This window comes from Stenella coeruleoalba (genome assembly GCF_951394435.1).
Source record: "Stenella coeruleoalba genome assembly, chromosome: 19".
In the NCBI taxonomy this organism is placed as follows: domain Eukaryota; kingdom Metazoa; phylum Chordata; class Mammalia; order Artiodactyla; family Delphinidae; genus Stenella; species Stenella coeruleoalba.
In genome coordinates, this window is record NC_137165.1 from 53,405,273 (window position 1) to 53,424,549 (window position 19,277).

Below are 19,277 nucleotides of genomic sequence, written 5' to 3' on the forward strand. Positions count from 1 at the left end.
AGACAGAGCCAGGTCTGCTCCCTGCTGTCTCGCACATTCTTCTCTTCAACGGAAAGACAGACCCGTCTCCACCGAGGGGCGCCTCTCCCAGCCGAATACAGCTCACCTGCCCAGTGAGATGACAAACCTGCCAGCGGGGCTGGAGATGCATATGGACACGCCTCCTGGGGAGGGGCTCGAGGAGCCCACCCCGGGGCCAGGCTGAGCAGAGCTATAAATAAATGTTTAGGAAAAAGCTTGGGGCCTTGCAGCTTCTCTGGTCCTGGCTCATGAAGGTGGAGTGAGAGGCAAGGGCCGCTGCAGGTCGGATGGCAGACCTCTTGCAGCCTGACCATTAGGCCATGGCCCCCAAACAGGTTGAGCTGTTCTCTGAGGGTGCCAGGGCTTCGAGAGGGCTGAGTGTTGGACCCAGGGCCAGGAAGAGGCAGCACAGGCCAGACCCCAGGCTCCGGGGACTGGCGGGCCTGCAAGCGGTCTGCCCTCTCCTGACCCCAGCTGGACCCGGTGCTGTGGGCTTCTCTGGCACTGGCACTGCCTTCCATCTGGGGAGGCTGGCCAGGGCACTCTGGTGAGGTTGGGAGCTTCATGTCTGTGCTTGAGCTGTTCCTTGTGTACGAGCTGTACCTTGTGTATCTTGGAGCAAAGGTAAGGGTGGCAGCCCTCCTGCTGCTGGCAGGGAGCCTCCTGGCACATCCCGGGGGGGAGCAGTGCCACCAGCACCTGGGAAGGTTCCCGTTTGCTGTCCTCTGTGGCTTACCCTTGAGTGGCTGCCGCAGACGCAGGAGGGGCGCAGACCCAGGGGCCGCCAGGGCTAGGTCGTGTCCCTATTCCCCTCCCTTCCCCACCCCTCCCCAGGAAGATAGAGCAGAAGTGTGCCTGGCATTTGCCAGGGGGTCTTGAGGCCTGGCCCTTGCCCTGCTTCAGTGTCACCCCAAACAGGCCAGAGGGCTCACTGCTGTCCCCCAAGTCAACTGTAAGGGACAAGCGCGTCCCCAATCAAAGCCCCAGGGACAAGGGAGTGCTGCCCCGCACCCGGACGGAGGCCTCTGCAGTCATGGAAGCAGTTTTCTGCCTTCAGATCTGTTCTCAGCAGCTCCCTCTTCCAAGGTGGGGTTCCCTCCCTCCCCCCCACCACCCCCAGTCCCCTCTGACATGGGAAAGGGATGTCTGGGCCCAGTAAGAGGGCTGCTTCAGGGTGTGAATTGAGGGATGACAGAGTCACACAGGAAAGTGTAGCAGGAAGTAACCGAGAAAAGGGTTTCTCCCTCATCCCCCTGTGGGCACAGGAGGGTGGAGTTGGCTGGGGTGTCATGGGTGGGGCAGGCGCTCCCTGCGGGAAGGGGCATCCCCCATCTCTCCCCATCTGCTGAGATCCCGTTCACTGTTGAACGCTGGGGTCCCAGTTGGCACCGCCCACACCCCCACACCCTTTTCTCTGCAAGGGGCGGCAGGGCCAGGCCCAGGCCTCCTCTGCTCCTGCCTGAGAAATGTCAGGTCACTGGCTCAGTGTCCCTGCTCTAGAATCCAAACTCACCAGCTTGGAAGGGAGGAGCGGCAGCCAGGCCTCCCCGATGCCCCGGAAAGGATGAGGGGTGACATTCCCCAAGCAGCCCAGGCCACCCCTGCCTCCCCGCACCTGGACCCGCCTGCCTACGCTCACCCAGGCCGCCCAGCACTGACCGCCCACGTGCCCACGAGGGGCCTTCCCCTTCCAGCCTGGGAAAGCACAGGTGGGCAGAATGAGGGGTGCGGGTGGGAGGAGTCTCACAGATTTCCAAGGAGGAAACAAAACTGAAACGACAAACCCAGCTTCAAAGTACATGATCACATGCAGAGGGACCAAGGACAGCTGCGTCCCCAGTTCTCCACCCCTGCAGGGGCGGCCCCACAGGTGACCTTGTGAAGACACACGAGGCCCAGGAGCAGCACGGGCTGGCTTGCCAGGTGGGGCCCTTCCCAAGTGTCACTGCACGTTGGGCCTGAACCTCCAGGCCCCGCAGTCCTGATCGACAGCAGTGCCCGGGCTGCTGAGAGAGGGAGGGAACGAGCCCACTCACACATGTTAAAGGGGTTTGTTTTTTGCGGGGGGCAGGGGGCTCAGGAGGAATCCCAACCCTGGGGCCAGCCACCCACTCCTCCAATTGGGCGGACAAGCTCCTCACGCACCTGGCCACCTGCGCTGGAGTCTGAGAAGAGCCCAGCTGCCATCATTGCTGCTTCCATTCCAGCGCCTGAAGGCCGAGCGAAGGGGGGAAGGGAAAGGAAGCCAGTTCTCTTGGGGACCCACCCAGTCTCTGTGGCTCCCTGATCGCCTCGGTTGACCTTTGGGACAGGGCCACACAACATGCACATGGGGACAGGTTACCCCAAAGGAGGCTGAGGGCAGGGACAGCAGAGACAGGTCCAGCGGCAAGCGCCTGGGGGAACAAGCAGAAGCGTGGGGCTGCCATTGGGCCCCCAGGCGGGGAGGCAGCTCCCCCACTGCAGGCAAAGACAGGGGCTCCAGGGCTAAGGCCTAGCCTGCGGTGGGCTGCACGGTGGCGAGAGCCAAGGGAGAGGGTTACCGTAACCAAGCCAGGACCTGTCCTTCCTCTCCTCCCTACGCACAACCGGATCCAGCCTGTCGCGTGGCCCCCTGGCCAGGATGCCCCTTATCAGAGCGTCCAGACCCGCCACGTGGCAATGGAGCTGGTCCCCCAACCACAGCACAGCCGAGAGCCTCACCACCCCTCTGCCCAAGGAGCACGCTCTCCACACCAAGGTAAAGAAAGGCACCGCAAACCAGGCAAGTTAGAAAAGTCTCTTTTAAGTTTTAAATTAAAATTTCACCCTGGTGAGATGACTGATTTGGGAACTAAATCCAAAGGCAAGCTCTCCACTCTGTTGTCCGCGGCTGGGCTGCACGGTGGAAGAGGCAGGGCAGCTACGGGGGTCAAGCCCACTGGCCGAGCCCGGGCCTCTGACCCCAGTTGGCTCTTAAAGTCCCGCACAAGCCCTGCACACCTAGATGGAGACAGGGGTGACACCGGGAGAGGCGACAAGAGCTGGAGAGCCACTGGCTGGGGGTGGGGAGAGCCTCAGGACGGCGAAGAGGGCCCACACCTTCACCCAGCCGGCGCACCCCTCCTGCCGCCATCACGTGGAGTGGAGAGGTGGTGGTCCTTCTCCTGATTCCAGAAGGTGTGGCCTTTGAGAGGAGGCAGCCGGCAGACACCTCATGACTGCAGGATCACACCACCTGGCTTCCAAGCACCTGCGCCCGGGACCGGGGTGGAGGACGGGGTGCTGGCCCAAGGGGAGGCTTCTCTGGCCCTTCCCCACTGACCCAACACCCGTCAGCCAGCCCCGTTCTCACACACATTAGTTACTTTTATATATTCATATATATATTATAGTTATATATTAAAAAGAGAAAAAAAACTTGCCTGAAAACTCCTGAAAGACCCAAGTGGCTCAGGAAGTTTACTGTCCCCTCTACCCACAAAAATTCTCTTATAAAATCTTCCAGTGCGATCTTCAGGAAACCCCGCCCGCCCCAGCTCCCCCCACCCCGCCCCGGCCCTCCTGTGTCCCCACGACCCTGGACTGCCCCCAGCTCCAGCCCAGCGCCCGGCGGCATCCAGTCTCATCTCTGGCCATCCATCGCAGCCACGGCTTTCTGCTGGGTGCCCCCCTGCTGTGCTCCGGGCGGCCACGTGGGCTGCGGGTGGTGGAGATGGTGGAAGCTGTGGGCCGTGGGGGAGGAGGGTGGGATCCAGGCGGCCTGGTGGCTGGGCGGGGACGAGGCCCAGAAGGGGCTGAAGCTTGCCGGGGGGGAGCAGGCCACCGCGGTCATGGGGCCGTTGTTGTTCTGCAGGCCCTCGGAGGCGCGAAGCTTGGAGAACATGGCCAGCGCGTCGGGAAAGTTGGGCGGCGTGGCAGGTGTGTTGCTCGGGGTGCACATCTGCTGGGGAGAACACTGGGGTTGCAAGGGCTGCCTGCACCGCCCCCACCCACCGCCCCGATCCCAGGCCACTGTCTGCGGGTCTATAGAGCCTTCCCACGGGGCTCACCCACACTGGGCCCTCCTTCCTCCCCGTTTTTCAGTCCATAAGCGGTTTCAGCAGGACAAAAGCACTCCTTGCACCCTGAGCCAATAAAAACAGAAAACCGGGGGCGGACTCCTACAATTTTTGTCAAAACCAAAGAGTGTTTCCTGATGTTTGGGAATGACGCTCTGAGTGTCAGAAGTAGATGGTTAATTCCGGCAGAAGCTAGGGTGTCAGATTGAAGCCAGGACAAGGGAGGCAGCCCAGGACACCGCTGCTGAGTGCCTCACCCTGGGTGAGAAACCAGCTGGCTCCTCAATAATCCGCCCTCAGACGTTCCGAGGTTGTTAGCCAAGGGAAGGCGGCCAGATCCAGGATCTCCCTCCTATGCCAACCCCGGGGAGGCTGCACTTGCTAGGTGCTTGGGTCCGTTCCACATCCACAGCGCCAGCCAGCGGGCCTCGGGGCCTCAGCCTGCGCGCTCTCACTCCTCACCAGGGTGCTAGGTCATTCTGATGGTCTTCTCGGTTACAGATGAGGAAACTGAGGCCCAGAGCTCAGGTCACTGGACCAAAAACACACCGCTGCAGGGCACAAGTTGAGAAGCCCGAATCCCGGGGCTCCCAGGTCTGCGGGCCCAAGCTCTTAACCTCTACCCAGCCCCACTCTGCACTTAAGAGTCAAGTGCAACTTCATGCCTGGGCTCCCCGAGGACAAAAACCGGCGTCTCCCAGCAGGCTGCCCTTGGCCAGATGCTGCCAGTGTCTCGGTCCGCTCAGCCCCTCTCAGCCCGCTTTGTGAGGGCAGCTGCAAACATCCCAGCATCTGCTGTCTTCTGCCACTACCCTGAGCAGGGACCCCAGCCAGGAAGGGCAGGGGCTGGGCTGCTGGGCGGTAACTGGCAGCCTCCCTGCAAACAGCGGGGACCGCAGGCCTCCCAGCCCTGTAGCGTGGGGGGCATGGGGGTGCCACCCCCCCGAGCACTTCACCAGGGTGCAGGGAACAGGCGGCAGAGAACAAGGCCTGCCCAAAGCCAGTTCTGACCCCGCAGCAGCTTCTCCCTTTCCCAGGAAGCCACGGGAGCCCTTCTTTGAATTTCTCCTAATTTTAGCAACACCGGCCCCTCCCCCAGGCAGAGGGCTCAGGGAGCACGATTCTAGGGCTCCTCACCTTGCTCCCAGGGCTCTGTCCCGGGAGCTTCCACAGCTCTGCAATTAAACCCCAGCCCAGAAGGAGGACAGGCCCACGGGAGGGGGGCAAACCCCCTCTGATGAACTGGGCCGGCTCCACATCGGCAGCTGGGGCGCTCCAACCAGCGTCCTCTCCAGGGAGGCCACAGGACCCGGCCTGGCCCCACCCAGACCATTTCCCTCCTCCCTTCACTCCTCCCCGCCCCCGCCCCCCCCCCCCCCCCAGGGCTGACTTCTCGGCAGCAGGAAACAATGAATGGGGGGTTGGGGGGGACAGGCCAATTGCATCACAGCATCGTGACCGACTTCCCCAGTTCACCGAGCCAGTGGAGCCTGTCTCCTCGGCAGCCACCCTGCCCCCGGCCCCCGACAGCGGCAGCGGCCTGGATCCGGGGCAGGCCTGTGCCCACCTGCCTGTGTGAGCTCGGGCAAGTCCCTTAACCTCTCTGGAGTTTCTCTCTACTTCTATAAAACCAGGGGTTCGGACTAGGTCCTGTAGAAGTCCCTCCAGCTCTGCTTCTAATAGCTGTGGATGGAACTTTCCAGCTCTCAAGCACACCCAGCGTCCACTGCACCCCGCTAACGTCCTACTGCTTCGCATCCAGTGTCTTCCTCCTCTTCCCGGCCCTTCCCCATCTAACCCAGGAGCCCTCCCTTATCTAGGAAGATGCCTCCGACTGTGTAGGTACAGTCATCTATGGGACAACCATTTATCAGCAGCTCTTGGCCTGGGTCACTTCTGGTATTTTTAATCTAACATTTTCCTTTGATTTATATTATCTCTAAAAAAAATTACCAACTCCTTGAGGGCAGGGATGGCATTCTCATGGATACACTGATCATAATGTCTATTAAAAAACCAGCCACAGCCCTTGAGGGAAGCTTCAAAAAGATGACAGTCCCTCAGGATTTGCAGGGAAGGAGCAACAGAACCTAAAAGGACCATCAGTCCCAGCTCTCGGGGGCGAGCCCCTCTGTTCAGGGCAGCACAGAGTGGCTGTGCTGGAAGCCTGGGCCTTTTGAAACGACCACAGTTGGTGGAGCAAACCTCAAGGCCCCTTTAGGAGGAGACGGAGGCAAGACAGAGGCAAGCTCCAGGCTCACACCCGAGCTTCCCACGGTCCGGTACAGGGGAGGGTCCCCTGGAGATGAACCCCTCTTGGGTTTACCAAGAGCCCAGCCTCAACTGCCACAGCCCTGCAGCCAGCATAATTCTCATCATATTCCGATGCAGTTTTGTTTTTTGATTTATACAAATAGCATGGGCTATTCCAAGAGAAAAGCTGGTTAAAAGGGTCAAAACAGACCCCCTCTACTTGTCCTTTGCAACTAGATGAATACAGAGCGCCAAAGACAAGACACAGCAGAGGAACCATTTGCAGCTTCTCCAGGCAAGGCAGCAGCTCTGAGAAGGGAGCCACGGGCAAGGACACCAAAATGCCAAAAATGTACTCCAGAAGCCATAACAGATCTCCTGGGGAATCATGTTTTACAATCCCTATCTTGAGGCCCTCCCCCCACCAGCAGGGCTAATAGGTAACTAGAGAGGTAGAGAAGGCATTCAATCCTCTAAAGTGAAAGGGATGTCCTATGCCTGTGGAAAGCAGGGCAGGAGGGCAAAGGCCCAGGCCTGGGGCCAGCTTGGAAAAGAGACGAAAGCAAATCCAGGCCTGAACCACTTCTGTTTCCTGTGTTTTATGTATCTTCACCTACTGAGATTAAACGCATTCTTGGTTTATCTTGTCAAAAATCTGTAAGTCTTCCACGCTCAGGGTAGGTCTTTTTCCATGAACAGGAAAGAGTGAACATAACTCTCTGGGGGGAGCCCAGCTCCCAGGCCAGGGTGGATTTATCCCTTTCCTGTTCTCTGCAGAGCTGGGTTGTCTGCATGGGGGGCTGCCACTCCAACAGCAAGACGGGTGCTCCATATAGACAGACATTCCAGGTCTCAGTCCCCTCGGGGCCCTTCACTCGGCCCGGGTTCCCCCGACGTCTAGTTGTCGTCCGAGCCCCGCTCCCCACTCCCTGCCAGCCGGCTACTCCGCCGGCCACCCTCGCCGCCCTCCTAGCCCCTGGCCCAGGGGGAGCGCCGAGCACAAGGCCTCAGGTCGAACTACAGCAGCCCAGGAGGCCTGACTGCAAACTTGGGCGAGCCAGCCGGCCCCGGGAGCCGCTCTTTCCTGGAAGACATTTTGGCTCTTTGTTTACATCGCGGCTCGGCGCTCCCCGGCAACATGGCTGTCACCGTCGGCGCCTGACAGCGGCCCCCGGCCCGCGCCCTCGGCCGCCCGGGTGGGCTGCGGCCGCGGCGAAGCTGACCCTCCAGCCCGCCGGCCCTCCCGCCGGAGCCCGGCCACACTTACCATCTGGTGGTGGTGGTGGCTGTTGGGAATGTTGGTTTCTTGGAAAAACGTGCTCAGGGCGGTCTGCGGACAAACATAGCGGCAGGGCGGCGGTTAACGGGGACGGGGCAGGAAGCCCACCGGCCGGCCCTGCCCCACCGGCCGGGCTCATCCGCAGTGTCCGCGGCGCCGCGCTCGGGCCGCCGGGCCCGACCCCTCGGACAGCCGGCCCGCGTCGCTCGAGGGGACGTCCCCGGGCCGCGCGCGGAGGTACAGGGCGGCAGGGCCCCGCGCCCCACGCGAGACCACGAGGTCACTGAGCGCCTGACGGGGCGATATAAATAGAGCTTCCCTCCCCCCACCCCCTTCCGTGGCGCGCGGCCGGGCGCCCCGGCCTGCGCCTCTGCCCCAGTGCCGGCGGCCGGGGAGCGGGGCCGGCCGGGGGCACTCGCTAGCTCGGCCCGCACGCACCTCGAACTGCCAGTGGGCCGCCTGCAGCAGCTGCTTCGCCTGGTCGGCCGCGCAGCCTGCGGCCAGCACGAACTGGTTGATCATGACCTGGTGCCGCAACTCATCCATGTTCACCGACATGGCTCCGGCCGGCGCCCCCTCCCGGGATCGGCGGCCGCGGGAGGCCGGCCGCCCTCGGCTCGCGCTCGCCGCCGCCCGCGGCCTCCGGACCCTCGCCCGCCCCGCCGCCCGCCGGGCGAGTGTTGTGGTCCCGCTCGCGCGGCCGGCCGACACCACAAACAACAGTGCGGGGCGGGGCCGGGTGTCCCAACGTTCGGGGGCCGCGAGCCGCCGCCGCTGATTGGCCCGCGCCGCTCGGCCGGCGCCCGGCTCCCTGGCAGACGTTCGATTCGAATCCTGCGGCCTGCGGGCCCGCACTGTTTCTCTTTCTGCCTGGCCGCGCCCATTGGCGGACGTCGGCGCCGTGGGGCTCCCCGGTATTGGCCGGACGCTGTGTTTTGGCTCGTCCTGGCTCATGATTGGCCACGGCCCGGCGTCTGGGGAGGAGCCGCGCTCGCTGATTGGTCTCCCTTGGACCTGTTTGAACTCAACTTGAAAACCTTGAGTGCCTGCTGATTGGCCGAGGCCCCTCTGTTTGCTGTTGTAGGCTTGGGGGTGGTGCAGCCAAGTTCATTCATTACTTCATTGAAACTGAACATGCTCAGCTGGAAAAGCAAGACAGAGTGGCTTTGACTCACTTCCTCTGAAAGATGTGGTCATCTCGAGAAACAGAATGATCAAAATAGAAAACAGACAGAGACTTTGCAGCTGCTCAACTCTCAAAATTGTTTATTTTTTTTAAAACTTTCAAGCTGCTCTACTTTTTTTTTTTAAGCTTTTTATTGAAATGTAACGTACCCACTTCATGCCTCCTTCCAGCCGCTACCCACCCCAAGAGCCCAACAGTCTTTCCCTACGTTTTTAGGACAAAAACTTGGCTCTCTGAAGACGAAAACTACTGTTAATGTACACTATAAATACAATTGCAAGGGGGAAACGAGACTTTCTCAGACACTAATATTCCAAGCTAAAAAACTGTTTTTCCTTAAATTGATTGGCCTAACTGAAACTTTAATTTGTTTCTATACATGTACCGGCTCTCAACCCTTGACATTTAAAAACAAAGTTTATTTATATGCACTGAGCTTCCATCTTCTGGATTAGGATTTAACCTTCAAGGTTTGTGCTTGGGATTTGTGCGGGTGGGGAAAGAACTAGGAGTTTAAGCATACAGAAGAAAGGCCAGAGAGTTTAGGAAGGTAAACATTGCTAGGAATTCACTGTTAGAATTTCTGTTTCTAAAAAACTTAGTAAGTTCTGGATCTGAAATACCAGTCGAAGAGTATATAATAATTAGTTAAGAGTCTTCAGAACGGGAGGCTAAGAAGAAAGCAAGCAAGTTCTATTTTGACTTTGCCTAAAGTGGATTTAACTCTCCATCTAAGAAAACTTAACCATGTAAAAAAACAGAATATAAATAGGAAAAAGTTACACCCAGTGTTTATGTTCTGATGAAAAACAGCCTCAGGCACTATAATGAGTTTGTCCCATTTAGTTAGTCTTTTTGTTTGTTTGTTTCTTGTTTGTTTTGAACGGGCAGGAGTCAGCTTTTTGCCGAGGCCAAAAGACCCATTTCTCTTCCCGTAATTGCACTTGGCCACCCCCAAGCGCTCACGGGCTGAGAACTGGAGTGTGACTAGAGAGTCAAGTACAGCTTGCAGCCCTTCCCTTCCAGTAATTGCAAGGTGAAATCAAAAGTGAGTATCCAGGGCTTCCCTGGTGGCACAGTGGTTGAGAGTCTGCCTGCCGATGCAGGGGACGCGGGTTCGTGCCCCGGTCCGGGAGGATCCCACATGCCGCAGGGTGGCTGGGCCCGTGAGCCATGGCCGCTGAGCCTGCGCGTCCGGAGCCTGTGCTCCGCAACGGGAGAGGCTGCAACAGTGAGAGGCCCGCGTACCGCAAAAAAAAAAAAAAAAAAAAAGTGAGTATCCAGCAGCTGCCATTGCCAAGGGGCCTGGCCCACGAGCAGCCCAGAACAAGGAAGTACTGTCACTGTGGGGCTCCAGTTTTCACAAGTACATACAGTTGTCAAGCATGTCAGGGCCATGAGTAGTAGGATCTAACTGGGCAGAGGCGTCAGGCTGCAGGAGCCCTTAGGTCTTATTTAAGAAGTTCTCAAGGAAGACAAAGGTCCTGAAAACACCAAAATTGCCAAACCTATTTTTTTTCTTGGATATCAGTGTGGTTTATTCCAAAGCTTTCTTTAGTTTACCATTTGCAGGGCACAGCTGTAGGCACCTGGCATAGGCATGGAAGACAAAGCCCTAAGCCACTCTGGTTATCTGCTGGGGGCATAAAGTCACCCTGGGCAGAGAGAGCAACAGAGTTCTGCCTCTGAGTTGTGGCCATGAGTAGTGGAAATACTTAATCAGTACTTTGGCTTCTGAGAATCTCTTCAGTGATGTATGAGGGTAGGGCTTCCCCTTCTAGGACTGGGAAACAGGAGTACCCTGGTCCTGGGAGCGCAGGGAGAATGAATGAGGTCCTGTTTGTAGAGGGCTTTGAGCTGCTGGGAGGAAAGCAGCTCCCCAAGTGTGAGGTATTATTAACTGAAGGTATTATTATTTTCATCTGAGAGGACAGTGTGCATCAGGTAACACAGAACAATGAAAACATGCCCCTTAATAACGAGTAAAACCCAGTAGTAGCCTTGGAAGGAACAAAATCCTTGTTACATCAGTGATCTAGGCTACAGAACGGGCCATGTCACAACAACTAAGAGAAACAACCTCAGCCAGTATTTCCTCTGGGCCCGGATAACAAGGATGCTGTGAATGCAAGTCACTGAGTTGGTACAGAGACAGGCAACAATAAGTAGCTGGAGCATCACAAACAGCTGCCATTTACCAAGCACTTCGTGTGAGCCAGCACCTTCTGAAGCGTTTACTGTCTGTTAACTCACACAATCCAGAATTCCATTTCACAAGCAAAGCGGTTATGGCCCAGAAGAGGGGAGGAGCTTACCCAAGGTCACAGTAATAAGTGCTGGAGTGAAGCGTTGGCCCAGTGTAGTTCCAGAACCTTGCGGTTAACCATTACACCATACTACCTTCCTTAATGCTGCAGTGTCACCTCAGTGGGGCTCACAAACAACAGCCATCAAGGGCACTGGGACTTGCACAGCAGACGCTTGAAAAGTAGTGAGCCCCAGATGGGGAAAAGGAGGCACCAGCTGTCTTGGGCAATCATGGGGGAGGGGTGGGGAACTGACATTCCCAACCTCCATCTCTGCAGTGCATTCCGTTCCTATTCCTTTTTTCTTCCTTTCTACCTCTTACTCCTCAACCCAAACAGATCCAACAAAGCTGAGAGAGGGAGGGACTTCCCTGGCGGTCCAGTGGTTAGGACTCCGTGCTTCCAAAGCAGGGGGCGTGGGACTGAGATCCCACATGCTTTGTGGCACAGCCAAAAAATTAAAACGAAAACAAAAAACAGAGAGGGAACTTGGGGACTCTTGGTACCCAAGGCCCACCACATGCAGGCTCCCCGTGAAACTTTGTACACCTCTGCACATCTTCTCTGATTTGAAACTTCTAATAGTCTTGAGGCTCAGAGAGGGTGAGGAACCTACTCAAAGCCACACAGCCCCTGCTTGATTTATGGTAGCAATGGGATTAGATCTCTCATTTTCTCCCGTCCCTTCCTTCCCTCCCTCCTTTTCTCCCTCTTCAAATTCTCATTTCTTGTTTCGCTGCCAAGACAAAAGGACGAGGTGGCCAGGAGAAGCAGAAAGATGCTGAGAGAAGGAGAGGGAGGATGGGAGAGGATGAAGTGCCAGGTAAAGAGACCAGATGCAGACAAGCAGCACCAAGGTCTGCGGGGCAGCTGGGTTAGGGTGGACCCAGGCACTCCTGGAGGTGAGATGGCTCCCTTCTCCTTTCGTGGACTTCGAGCACTATCGCCAGCCCTTGTTTGTTTAACACAACCTATTTTTTTTACAACTACTTGCCAGGGCAAATTTATGCTATTTCTACTATATCATGGGCAAGGTAAACTTTGCCACTTTTTTTTTTTTTTTTTTTTTGCCGCTTTTGAAGCATTCGGGTTTTTTTCCTAGTCTTTTTCCTTAAAGAAGATGGGGGCTTAGTGCAGGAGTACTTCTACTCCAGGCAAATCCCAGTCCTCCGTGATCACTGAGATTTTGTCTGAATGACAAAACATTATGTCTGTTGAGAATGTACTCTGAACCCAGCTCTGCGCCATTCTTTATTTGGATTATCTTGTTTAATACAGCAACCCAGGGAGGTGGGGACTGTGCATATCCCCAACTAACAAAGAAAAGCAGGGTCAGAGAGGGTAAGTGACTTGCCCCAAGTCACTCAGATAGCTCAGGGTGGAGCTGAGATCTGAACGCAGGTACATGTGTTTGCTCCCAGAGCTCTTAAATATCACAATCTACTTTCTAGCCCTGTCCACCCCCTGGAATGCCCCTTATCTTCTCTCTCAGTGGTACTGAAAAGACACAAAAGCTTGTCTGTATTATTGGAAGTAGTGGAAAGGTCAAAGCCAGTCCTCAGGTGATGTGAGTTTATACTGCTTTATACCAGATTTCGTTTTCACCAAATGTCACATGTCCACAAGGGACAAAGGCCATACCAATCCCAGCACAGTTAATGGCAGTTCCCAGAAGGAGCACTGAGGCCTGTACTCTCTGTCCTGTACCTGCCAGCCCCCTGATAAGGCAGCCCCACCTCCCGTTGCCAGGTGTGTCTTATGGTAGGTAAGTCTCTGGCAACACTTTCGAAGGGATGTCAGAGGAGGGTCTTTGCCGAGGGGGACAGGAAGGGAGGGCAGGAGACAGCCTTCTTAGGAGGGTCTTCCTTCTCTGGGGGCCTCAATTGTTTGCTTGGACTCAGGCACCTGCCACTTTCTCTCTATGGGACAGGAATTGATCAGCCTGGAAGTGGGCCTCTCTAGCCCCATCCGTGAGTCCAAAACACAGGAGGCCCGTTGCTGTGGCAGCCACTGACTTCAAGGTTTGAGACAGCCTTCCAACTTGACACACCTTTTCTTTTCTTTTCTTTTCTTTTTTTGAGAACTATATCATATACCAAGTCTGTCTATAACCTATGCACAGTTTGAAGAATAATAAACAAACACCCACATACCCAACATAGAACTGAAGTACAAGACTAGTACCTTTGAAAACCATTGCATGACTCTCCCCAAATGCATATTCCTTTTCTCCCCAGACACATAATCCTCAAATCTGCATTAAGCATTCCCTCCCTCGCTTTTTCTTTTTTTACAAATTTATTTATTTATTTATTTATGGCTGTGCTGGGTCTTCGTTGCTGCGCGCGGGCTTTCTCTAGTTGCGGCGAGCGGGGGCTACTCTTTGTTGCGGTGCGCGGGCTTCTCATTGAGGTGGCTTCTCTTGTTGTGGAGCTCAGGCTCTAGGTGCGCGGGCTTCAGTAGTTGTGGCACACAGGCTTAGTAGTTGTGGCTCACGGGCTCTAGAGTGCAGGCTCAGTAGTTGTGGTGCACGGGCTTAGTTGCTCTGCGGCATGTGGGATCTTCCCGGACCAGGGCTCGAACCCATGTCCCCTCCATTGGGAGGTGGACTCTTAACCACTGCACCACCAGGGAAGCCCCTCCCTTGCTTTTCTTGGTCATTTAATCCTATGTGCAGGTATCTCCAGACAAAGGCGATTGTGGGTCTGAGACATTGATCCCATTGATTAAGTGACTCACCTTTTCCAGGGCCCAGTCTCTCTCTCCTCGAACTCTGCTGGGTGAGCTCAGCGAACCCCCTGAGCAATATGGATCACTCGCAACAAGGGCTGCCTTTCTTTTTCTCTTTTTCTCATTTTCATGACCTCAGACAGTGACTCTAATCATAGGATCAATCAAAGAAGATTGTCCAAGAAGACTCCTTGGAGGAGGGAGATCTGAGTTGGGAAGGATTTGGGTAGATAGAAAGGAGACGGAAGGGAATTTTTGGAAGTGGAAACGGTCTAAACTAAAGTACAGAGTTACCTTGAAAGCAAGTTAATAGCAAGACCCGTGAGGGCTTCTGTTGGGGAGTGGGGTGGGGGAGACACTAAGCTTGGAGAGGCATGGGTTGGAGTGGACCTGCCCTGGGCAGCGGGGGAGGAGGAGGGGGCTGAGTATCACTTCCTTTGTCCACAAAAAACGGTGCATGCTTCCTCAAGTTGGTGCAGAGACTCCGTAAATTGGCCAGGTAAGGCTAAGCTATGCTGAGGTAACTACAATCCTACAGTCTTACTTCTCACTCATGCAAAGTTCGCTGCAGTTCGGTGACTCTCAAGAAAAGACTGCCCTCTGGGCAGTGATATGATGATCCAGCCTGTAGGAGCTTCCACTGCCTTGTAGCTCCGAATTGGCAAACTGCAGCTCTCGGGCTGCCTCCTGTTTTTGTAAATAAAGTTTTATTGGAACACAGCTCTATTTATTTGTTTATGTATCATCTATGAGTGCTTTCGTGCTACAGCAGAGCTGAGGAGTTGCAGTATGAACCACAAAGCCTAAAGCGTTTCCTATCTGTTCCTGTGCACCAGCTAGAACTTGGCAATGAGAGGCTTGGAGGGTTGAATGTCGGCAAGTAAACGCTTTAGCCCAGAAGTAATACACCTCTGCTCATGGTTCATCGTCCAGAAGAATCACATAGCCTCTCCTGACTTCCAGGGAAAAGCGAAGTCGATCTTCCGCACACCCAGAAGTAGAGATCCAGGGACTGGTGTCTAAACCACCTACATGCGGCTCTTCCACAGGTCCCAGCCTGTTGGGCAGTAAGGACGAACCTATTTTCACCTGCTTATCTCTAAATCCCAGAGTCATAGAGGGGATATAAATGGACCAGGACTCAGCAGAACGGAGAGAAATATTGGAGAGGTCTGTAGTTTCCAGTGAGATGCTGCTTGAGGTTTTGGAAAATTTCAGAAACACAGGAAGCCAGCGTACATTTGGGGGGAAAAAAAGGGAAGGCAAGTCCTGGAGGAGAAGCATTTGTTTAAAATAAAGCCCCTGGTCATTTTTTTTTTTTTGCAAGTTTGGCAGTGACAGGTGCCCTCCTGTCAGGAACACAGGGCACCTCGGGTCAAATGATGGATGCGTGCTATTTCCTGACCCCAAGAGCCCACACCGCTCTTTGGAGCAAGCAGGGTGCTGTTAATAAACACAAGGCAGTGTTCCACATAAAGAGGAAGGAAGTCTCTATGAGAATGAGAGCACTGGGTTGTACACAACAGAATTGGGAAACCACCAGAACACGCCTTGTCACCAACAAGATCCATGCCCATCAAGCCTTGGACCCTGGGAGCAGGCAGAGAAAATCCTGTGACCTGCCCTTGGGGAGCTGCCAGGCCAGAGCTGTCCTACTGCCTGCGGTGTGTACTAAGCCCAGTCATCAGATGGGATTGTGCAAGGACACAGGATGTCTGTCCAGACCTGAAGGCAGTTACAAAGCACAGGGTTCACCGAAGTGTCTATAGGAGAGAAGTTTAAGGCCAAGAAAGACTTCCATAGACAAGAGGAGACGGGGGTCAAAGGCCTTGTTGAAAAATGGTCCTAATTCAGAGGCGGAGATGAGGTAGAAGGAAGTGGGGTAAGGAAGGCAGATTAAAGTTAGAGAGACAAGGTGAAGGTGAGGTGGAGAGAAGTCCCCACGAGTCGCCCTTTTTCACTGGTGCCACTACAGAGAGAACTACTCTGCTGGCTCAGTGACCAGCAGGCCTGGCACAGGGACAGGTTTTCCCCACGGAGGCTGGTAGGACGAGCGATCCGTGGGGAAGACCTGGGGCTTTAGGCTCAGGCAGTTTCCTGCTCCCTGGTGGAGTGAGCTTCAGTTTCCTCATCTGGGAAATGGGAACAATAGTCCTACTTACCTCTAGGGGTTGTTCTGAAGATTACATGAGCTAACGCATTCAAAAGTGCTTGGATGGAGTCATTGTTCAAAGTCGATTATTCTTTGTAAGTATTTAACTAGTCATTTATTTAATGACTCTTACCCATACGGGAAACGATGTGGCCAGTCCTTCTGGGGGATTTGAAGAAACCTAAGGCCAGGGGTGTGCTGGCAAACTGGCTCTGGGGAGTGGGGGAAGCCCTGATTGGCAGCATTTGATGCTTTCTGTGGTTTAAATAGTCCCATTATGGCCAGTTTCAAGCTACTGGCCGTTTCACAACTTGGCTGGCAAAATTCCGAACAATCAGCTCTGGAGAGCAGGCCCCAGCCCAATGGGCTTTCTCTCTAGTTAGCAGATGACACATAAATGAAAAGTTAACAATGGTGGCTCACAGATACACAGCCCAGTCCACAGATGGCCTATCTAGAGGGCCTTTGAGGGTGACATTCACTTCCAGTGCAGACACTGGGGCTGCCGTGCGTTGGGAAGAAGGAAGGGGTGCAGGCTGGCTTTTTATCTGGCCATTCAGGAGCCCACAGGCGTGATGGCGGAGATGTGTTCCTGGCAGTTTGGGTTCCAATGGCGCAGAAAGGGGGTGTCTCAGGGGATCCAAGCCCTGGGCTCTGCCTCCCTCTATTGTAGTTCTATCATCTGCACCATGAAGGCACGGGTTTGGCTTTTTTTTTATGTTTTGGCCGTGTGGTTTGCAGGATCTTAATTCCCTGACTAGGGATTGAAACTGGGCCCCCTGCAGTAGAAGTGTGGAGTCTTAACCACTGGACCGCCAGGGAATTCCCAAAGGCAGGGTCTTGAATGCACATCCTGGCTCAGAAATCCTGGACCCCTGACTTTAAAAAGTTATCTTTCGGGAGCTTCCCTGGTGGCGCAGTGGTTAGGAATCCACCTGCCAATGCAGGGGACACGGATTCGAGCCCTGGTCCGGGAAGATCCCACATGCCATGGAGCAACTAAGCCCGTGTGCCACAACTACTGAGCCTGAGCTCTAGAGCCCGCGAGCCACAACTGCTGAGCCCACGTGCCACAACTACTGAAGCCCGCACGCCTAGGGCCCGTGTTCCGCAACAAGAGAAGCCACCACAATGAGAAGCCCGCGCACTGCAACGACGAGTAGCCCCTGTTTGCCACAACTTGAGAAAGCCCGCGCACAGCAACAAAGACCCAGTACAGCTGAAAAATAAATAAAAAACAATTATCTTCTGGAATCCAATTGCTTCATAACAATATTTTTATTATTGAAGTTTAGTTGATTTACAATGTTGTGTTAGTTCCAAGTGTACAGCACAGTGATTCAGTTATATATATCTATTCTTTTTCAGATTCTTTTCTCTTATAGGTACTAACGATTTTTTAAATTAAAAAAACGTTAGCATTTATTGAGCCCCTGCTGTGTGCCAGGAACTGTGCTAGGGCTTTACATAGCTTGTCCAACTGAATGTTCAGACAGCTCTTTGCTGTTCTCATGTTCATTTATAGAGGAGGAAACTGAGGCTCAGAGAGAATGAGGAAATTTCCCGAGACGCACAGATAGTAATATAAGAACTGGGCTTAGGACCTTGTTCTGATTGGCTCCAGAGCCTGATATGCCTTTTGCCTTTGGAAGCTGGGGACATCCTGCATATAAGTACATATCAAGTGAGGTATACAGAAATTTATTCACACAATAAGACTTCTGAGAAAAGAAGAGCCAACTGTGGGCCACGGTTCTCAGAGGCGGCTTCATGGAAAAGGTCAGATTTCAGCTAAGTGGGATTGACCTCAGCACACAGGTGTGACACAAACCAGGTTTTTTATGAGCAAACACATGAGCCGGAATGACAGCTGTTTTCAGGGTACGAGCGGGGTTTATTGGGACATAGAGGGAGAAAAGGGCTCGGGGATAAAATATCTGTCTTGTGTAGGGTAATAGGGAGCCACTAAAGGTATACGGGCAGTAACATGATGACAGGTGTGTATCAGGAAAGTTAAGCAAAGAGTGATTTTTAGAATGTATGAGAGGAAAGAGGGCCAAGATGCAGGAAAAGCAGAGAGGAAGCTGATGAAATTGCTAGGCCTCTTTTTATACACAGATAGCATCTTGGACTATAAAAGGTAACAGTACATGATGAAGCAATATAATAAATATACACCTCATGGTACATGAAAGAGATCTGAGGCTTCCAGCAGAACCACAACAGTAAGTGGTATCTCCGTTTGTTACTCTGACAGGCTCAACACATGATCTTTGAAGTGTCCCTGATGAAGATAGTAGGTGTCACCTAAATGGAGAAGCAATTAGCTCAGGAATAAATGTGTCTTTGTAAACGGAGTCACGGAATTGGCCAGTGCTCAGACTTTAGCAGGGATGCACCGTGAGTGTGTATGTGACACTTTTAACCTGCTTGCTAAGAATCTGATCTAACCCTCGGTGGTGGGTCTCACCCCCTTTCCTCATCTGCCCTTAGGTTCCCGTGCCTGGGAGGAGATGAATGACTGATCTGACCTCAGCTCCAATTTCAGGGGAGTAGAGGGAGTGTGTAGGGAGACTCCAGCTGAGAGAAGTTCTGTGGCTTCCTTTCGCCAGCTGGGGCTCAGGATTGGATAACTTCCACGGCAGGTGGCTTATTGTGTGTGGGCACTGGTATCACAACAGGTGGACACGTGTTTGTGTTGGATTTCTGAACTTATTCCTTGAGTTGATTTGTCCTCTTATACCAGCTCTAGAAGTCAACCTACCTTGCAAAGAAAGAAACCAAACCAGCAATACGGGTTTCCCACAGCGAGGCCCAGTGCACGAAGCCTGGGATCCCTGGGTTCTGAGCCAGGCTTCCACTGGCCTGGCCTTGAGAAAGTCCCTTCCCCTCCCCAGGCTGTAGCTGCCTCATCGGTCAGGTGAGGGAGCCTGGACTAGACGGTCTTCCGACTTCTTTCAGATCTGATGCTCCAGCCAGGACTCGTGTTGTCAAGAAACCCTGGGAGAAGGAAGAGAATTTGTTCTCAGTTTCTCCCTTCGATTTTCTAAGTAACCGCAGTTGAGCATAGAGGTGTGGAGGCTGTCACCATGCTGCCTCTTCCACATTCTGGTTTCTCTGGGTAGCAGGAGACAGATGCTGGGCTTTTTGCCTGCCTGAGTGTTTCCCCAGGAAGAGCAGAGGGGGCAGCGGATCCAAACTGGGCTGAAATGTTAGTGGCGCCTTCTTTCATGCTGATTTTATCACACAGCATGTGTGGCCCCAGATGGGGCTGAGCTCAAAACCAGAAGAAGGGCAGGGAAGTGAAGGG

General features: G+C 54.3%; 1 protein-coding gene across 2 annotated transcripts; it reads right to left on the reverse strand.

Annotated features, from left to right (window-relative positions):
* Positions 1–2,316: 2,316 nt before the first annotated feature.
* On the reverse strand, positions 2,317–8,458 carry UBALD2 (UBA like domain containing 2). Of its 2 annotated transcripts, none has more exons than XM_079905567.1 (3): positions 8,032–8,458; positions 7,582–7,644; positions 2,317–3,943 (listed from the first exon to the last, which is right to left on the reverse strand). In XM_079905567.1, exons 1-3 carry the CDS (start codon positions 8,149–8,151, stop codon positions 3,626–3,628), a joined length of 501 nt encoding a protein of 166 aa, XP_079761693.1. In that variant the 5' UTR covers positions 8,152–8,458; the 3' UTR covers positions 2,317–3,625. The 2 variants fall into 2 exon arrangements, with proteins under 2 accessions (XP_079761693.1, XP_079761692.1); XM_079905566.1 differs by having other exon boundaries at positions 2,317–3,946.
* Between the last annotated feature and the right edge of the window lie 10,819 nt (positions 8,459–19,277).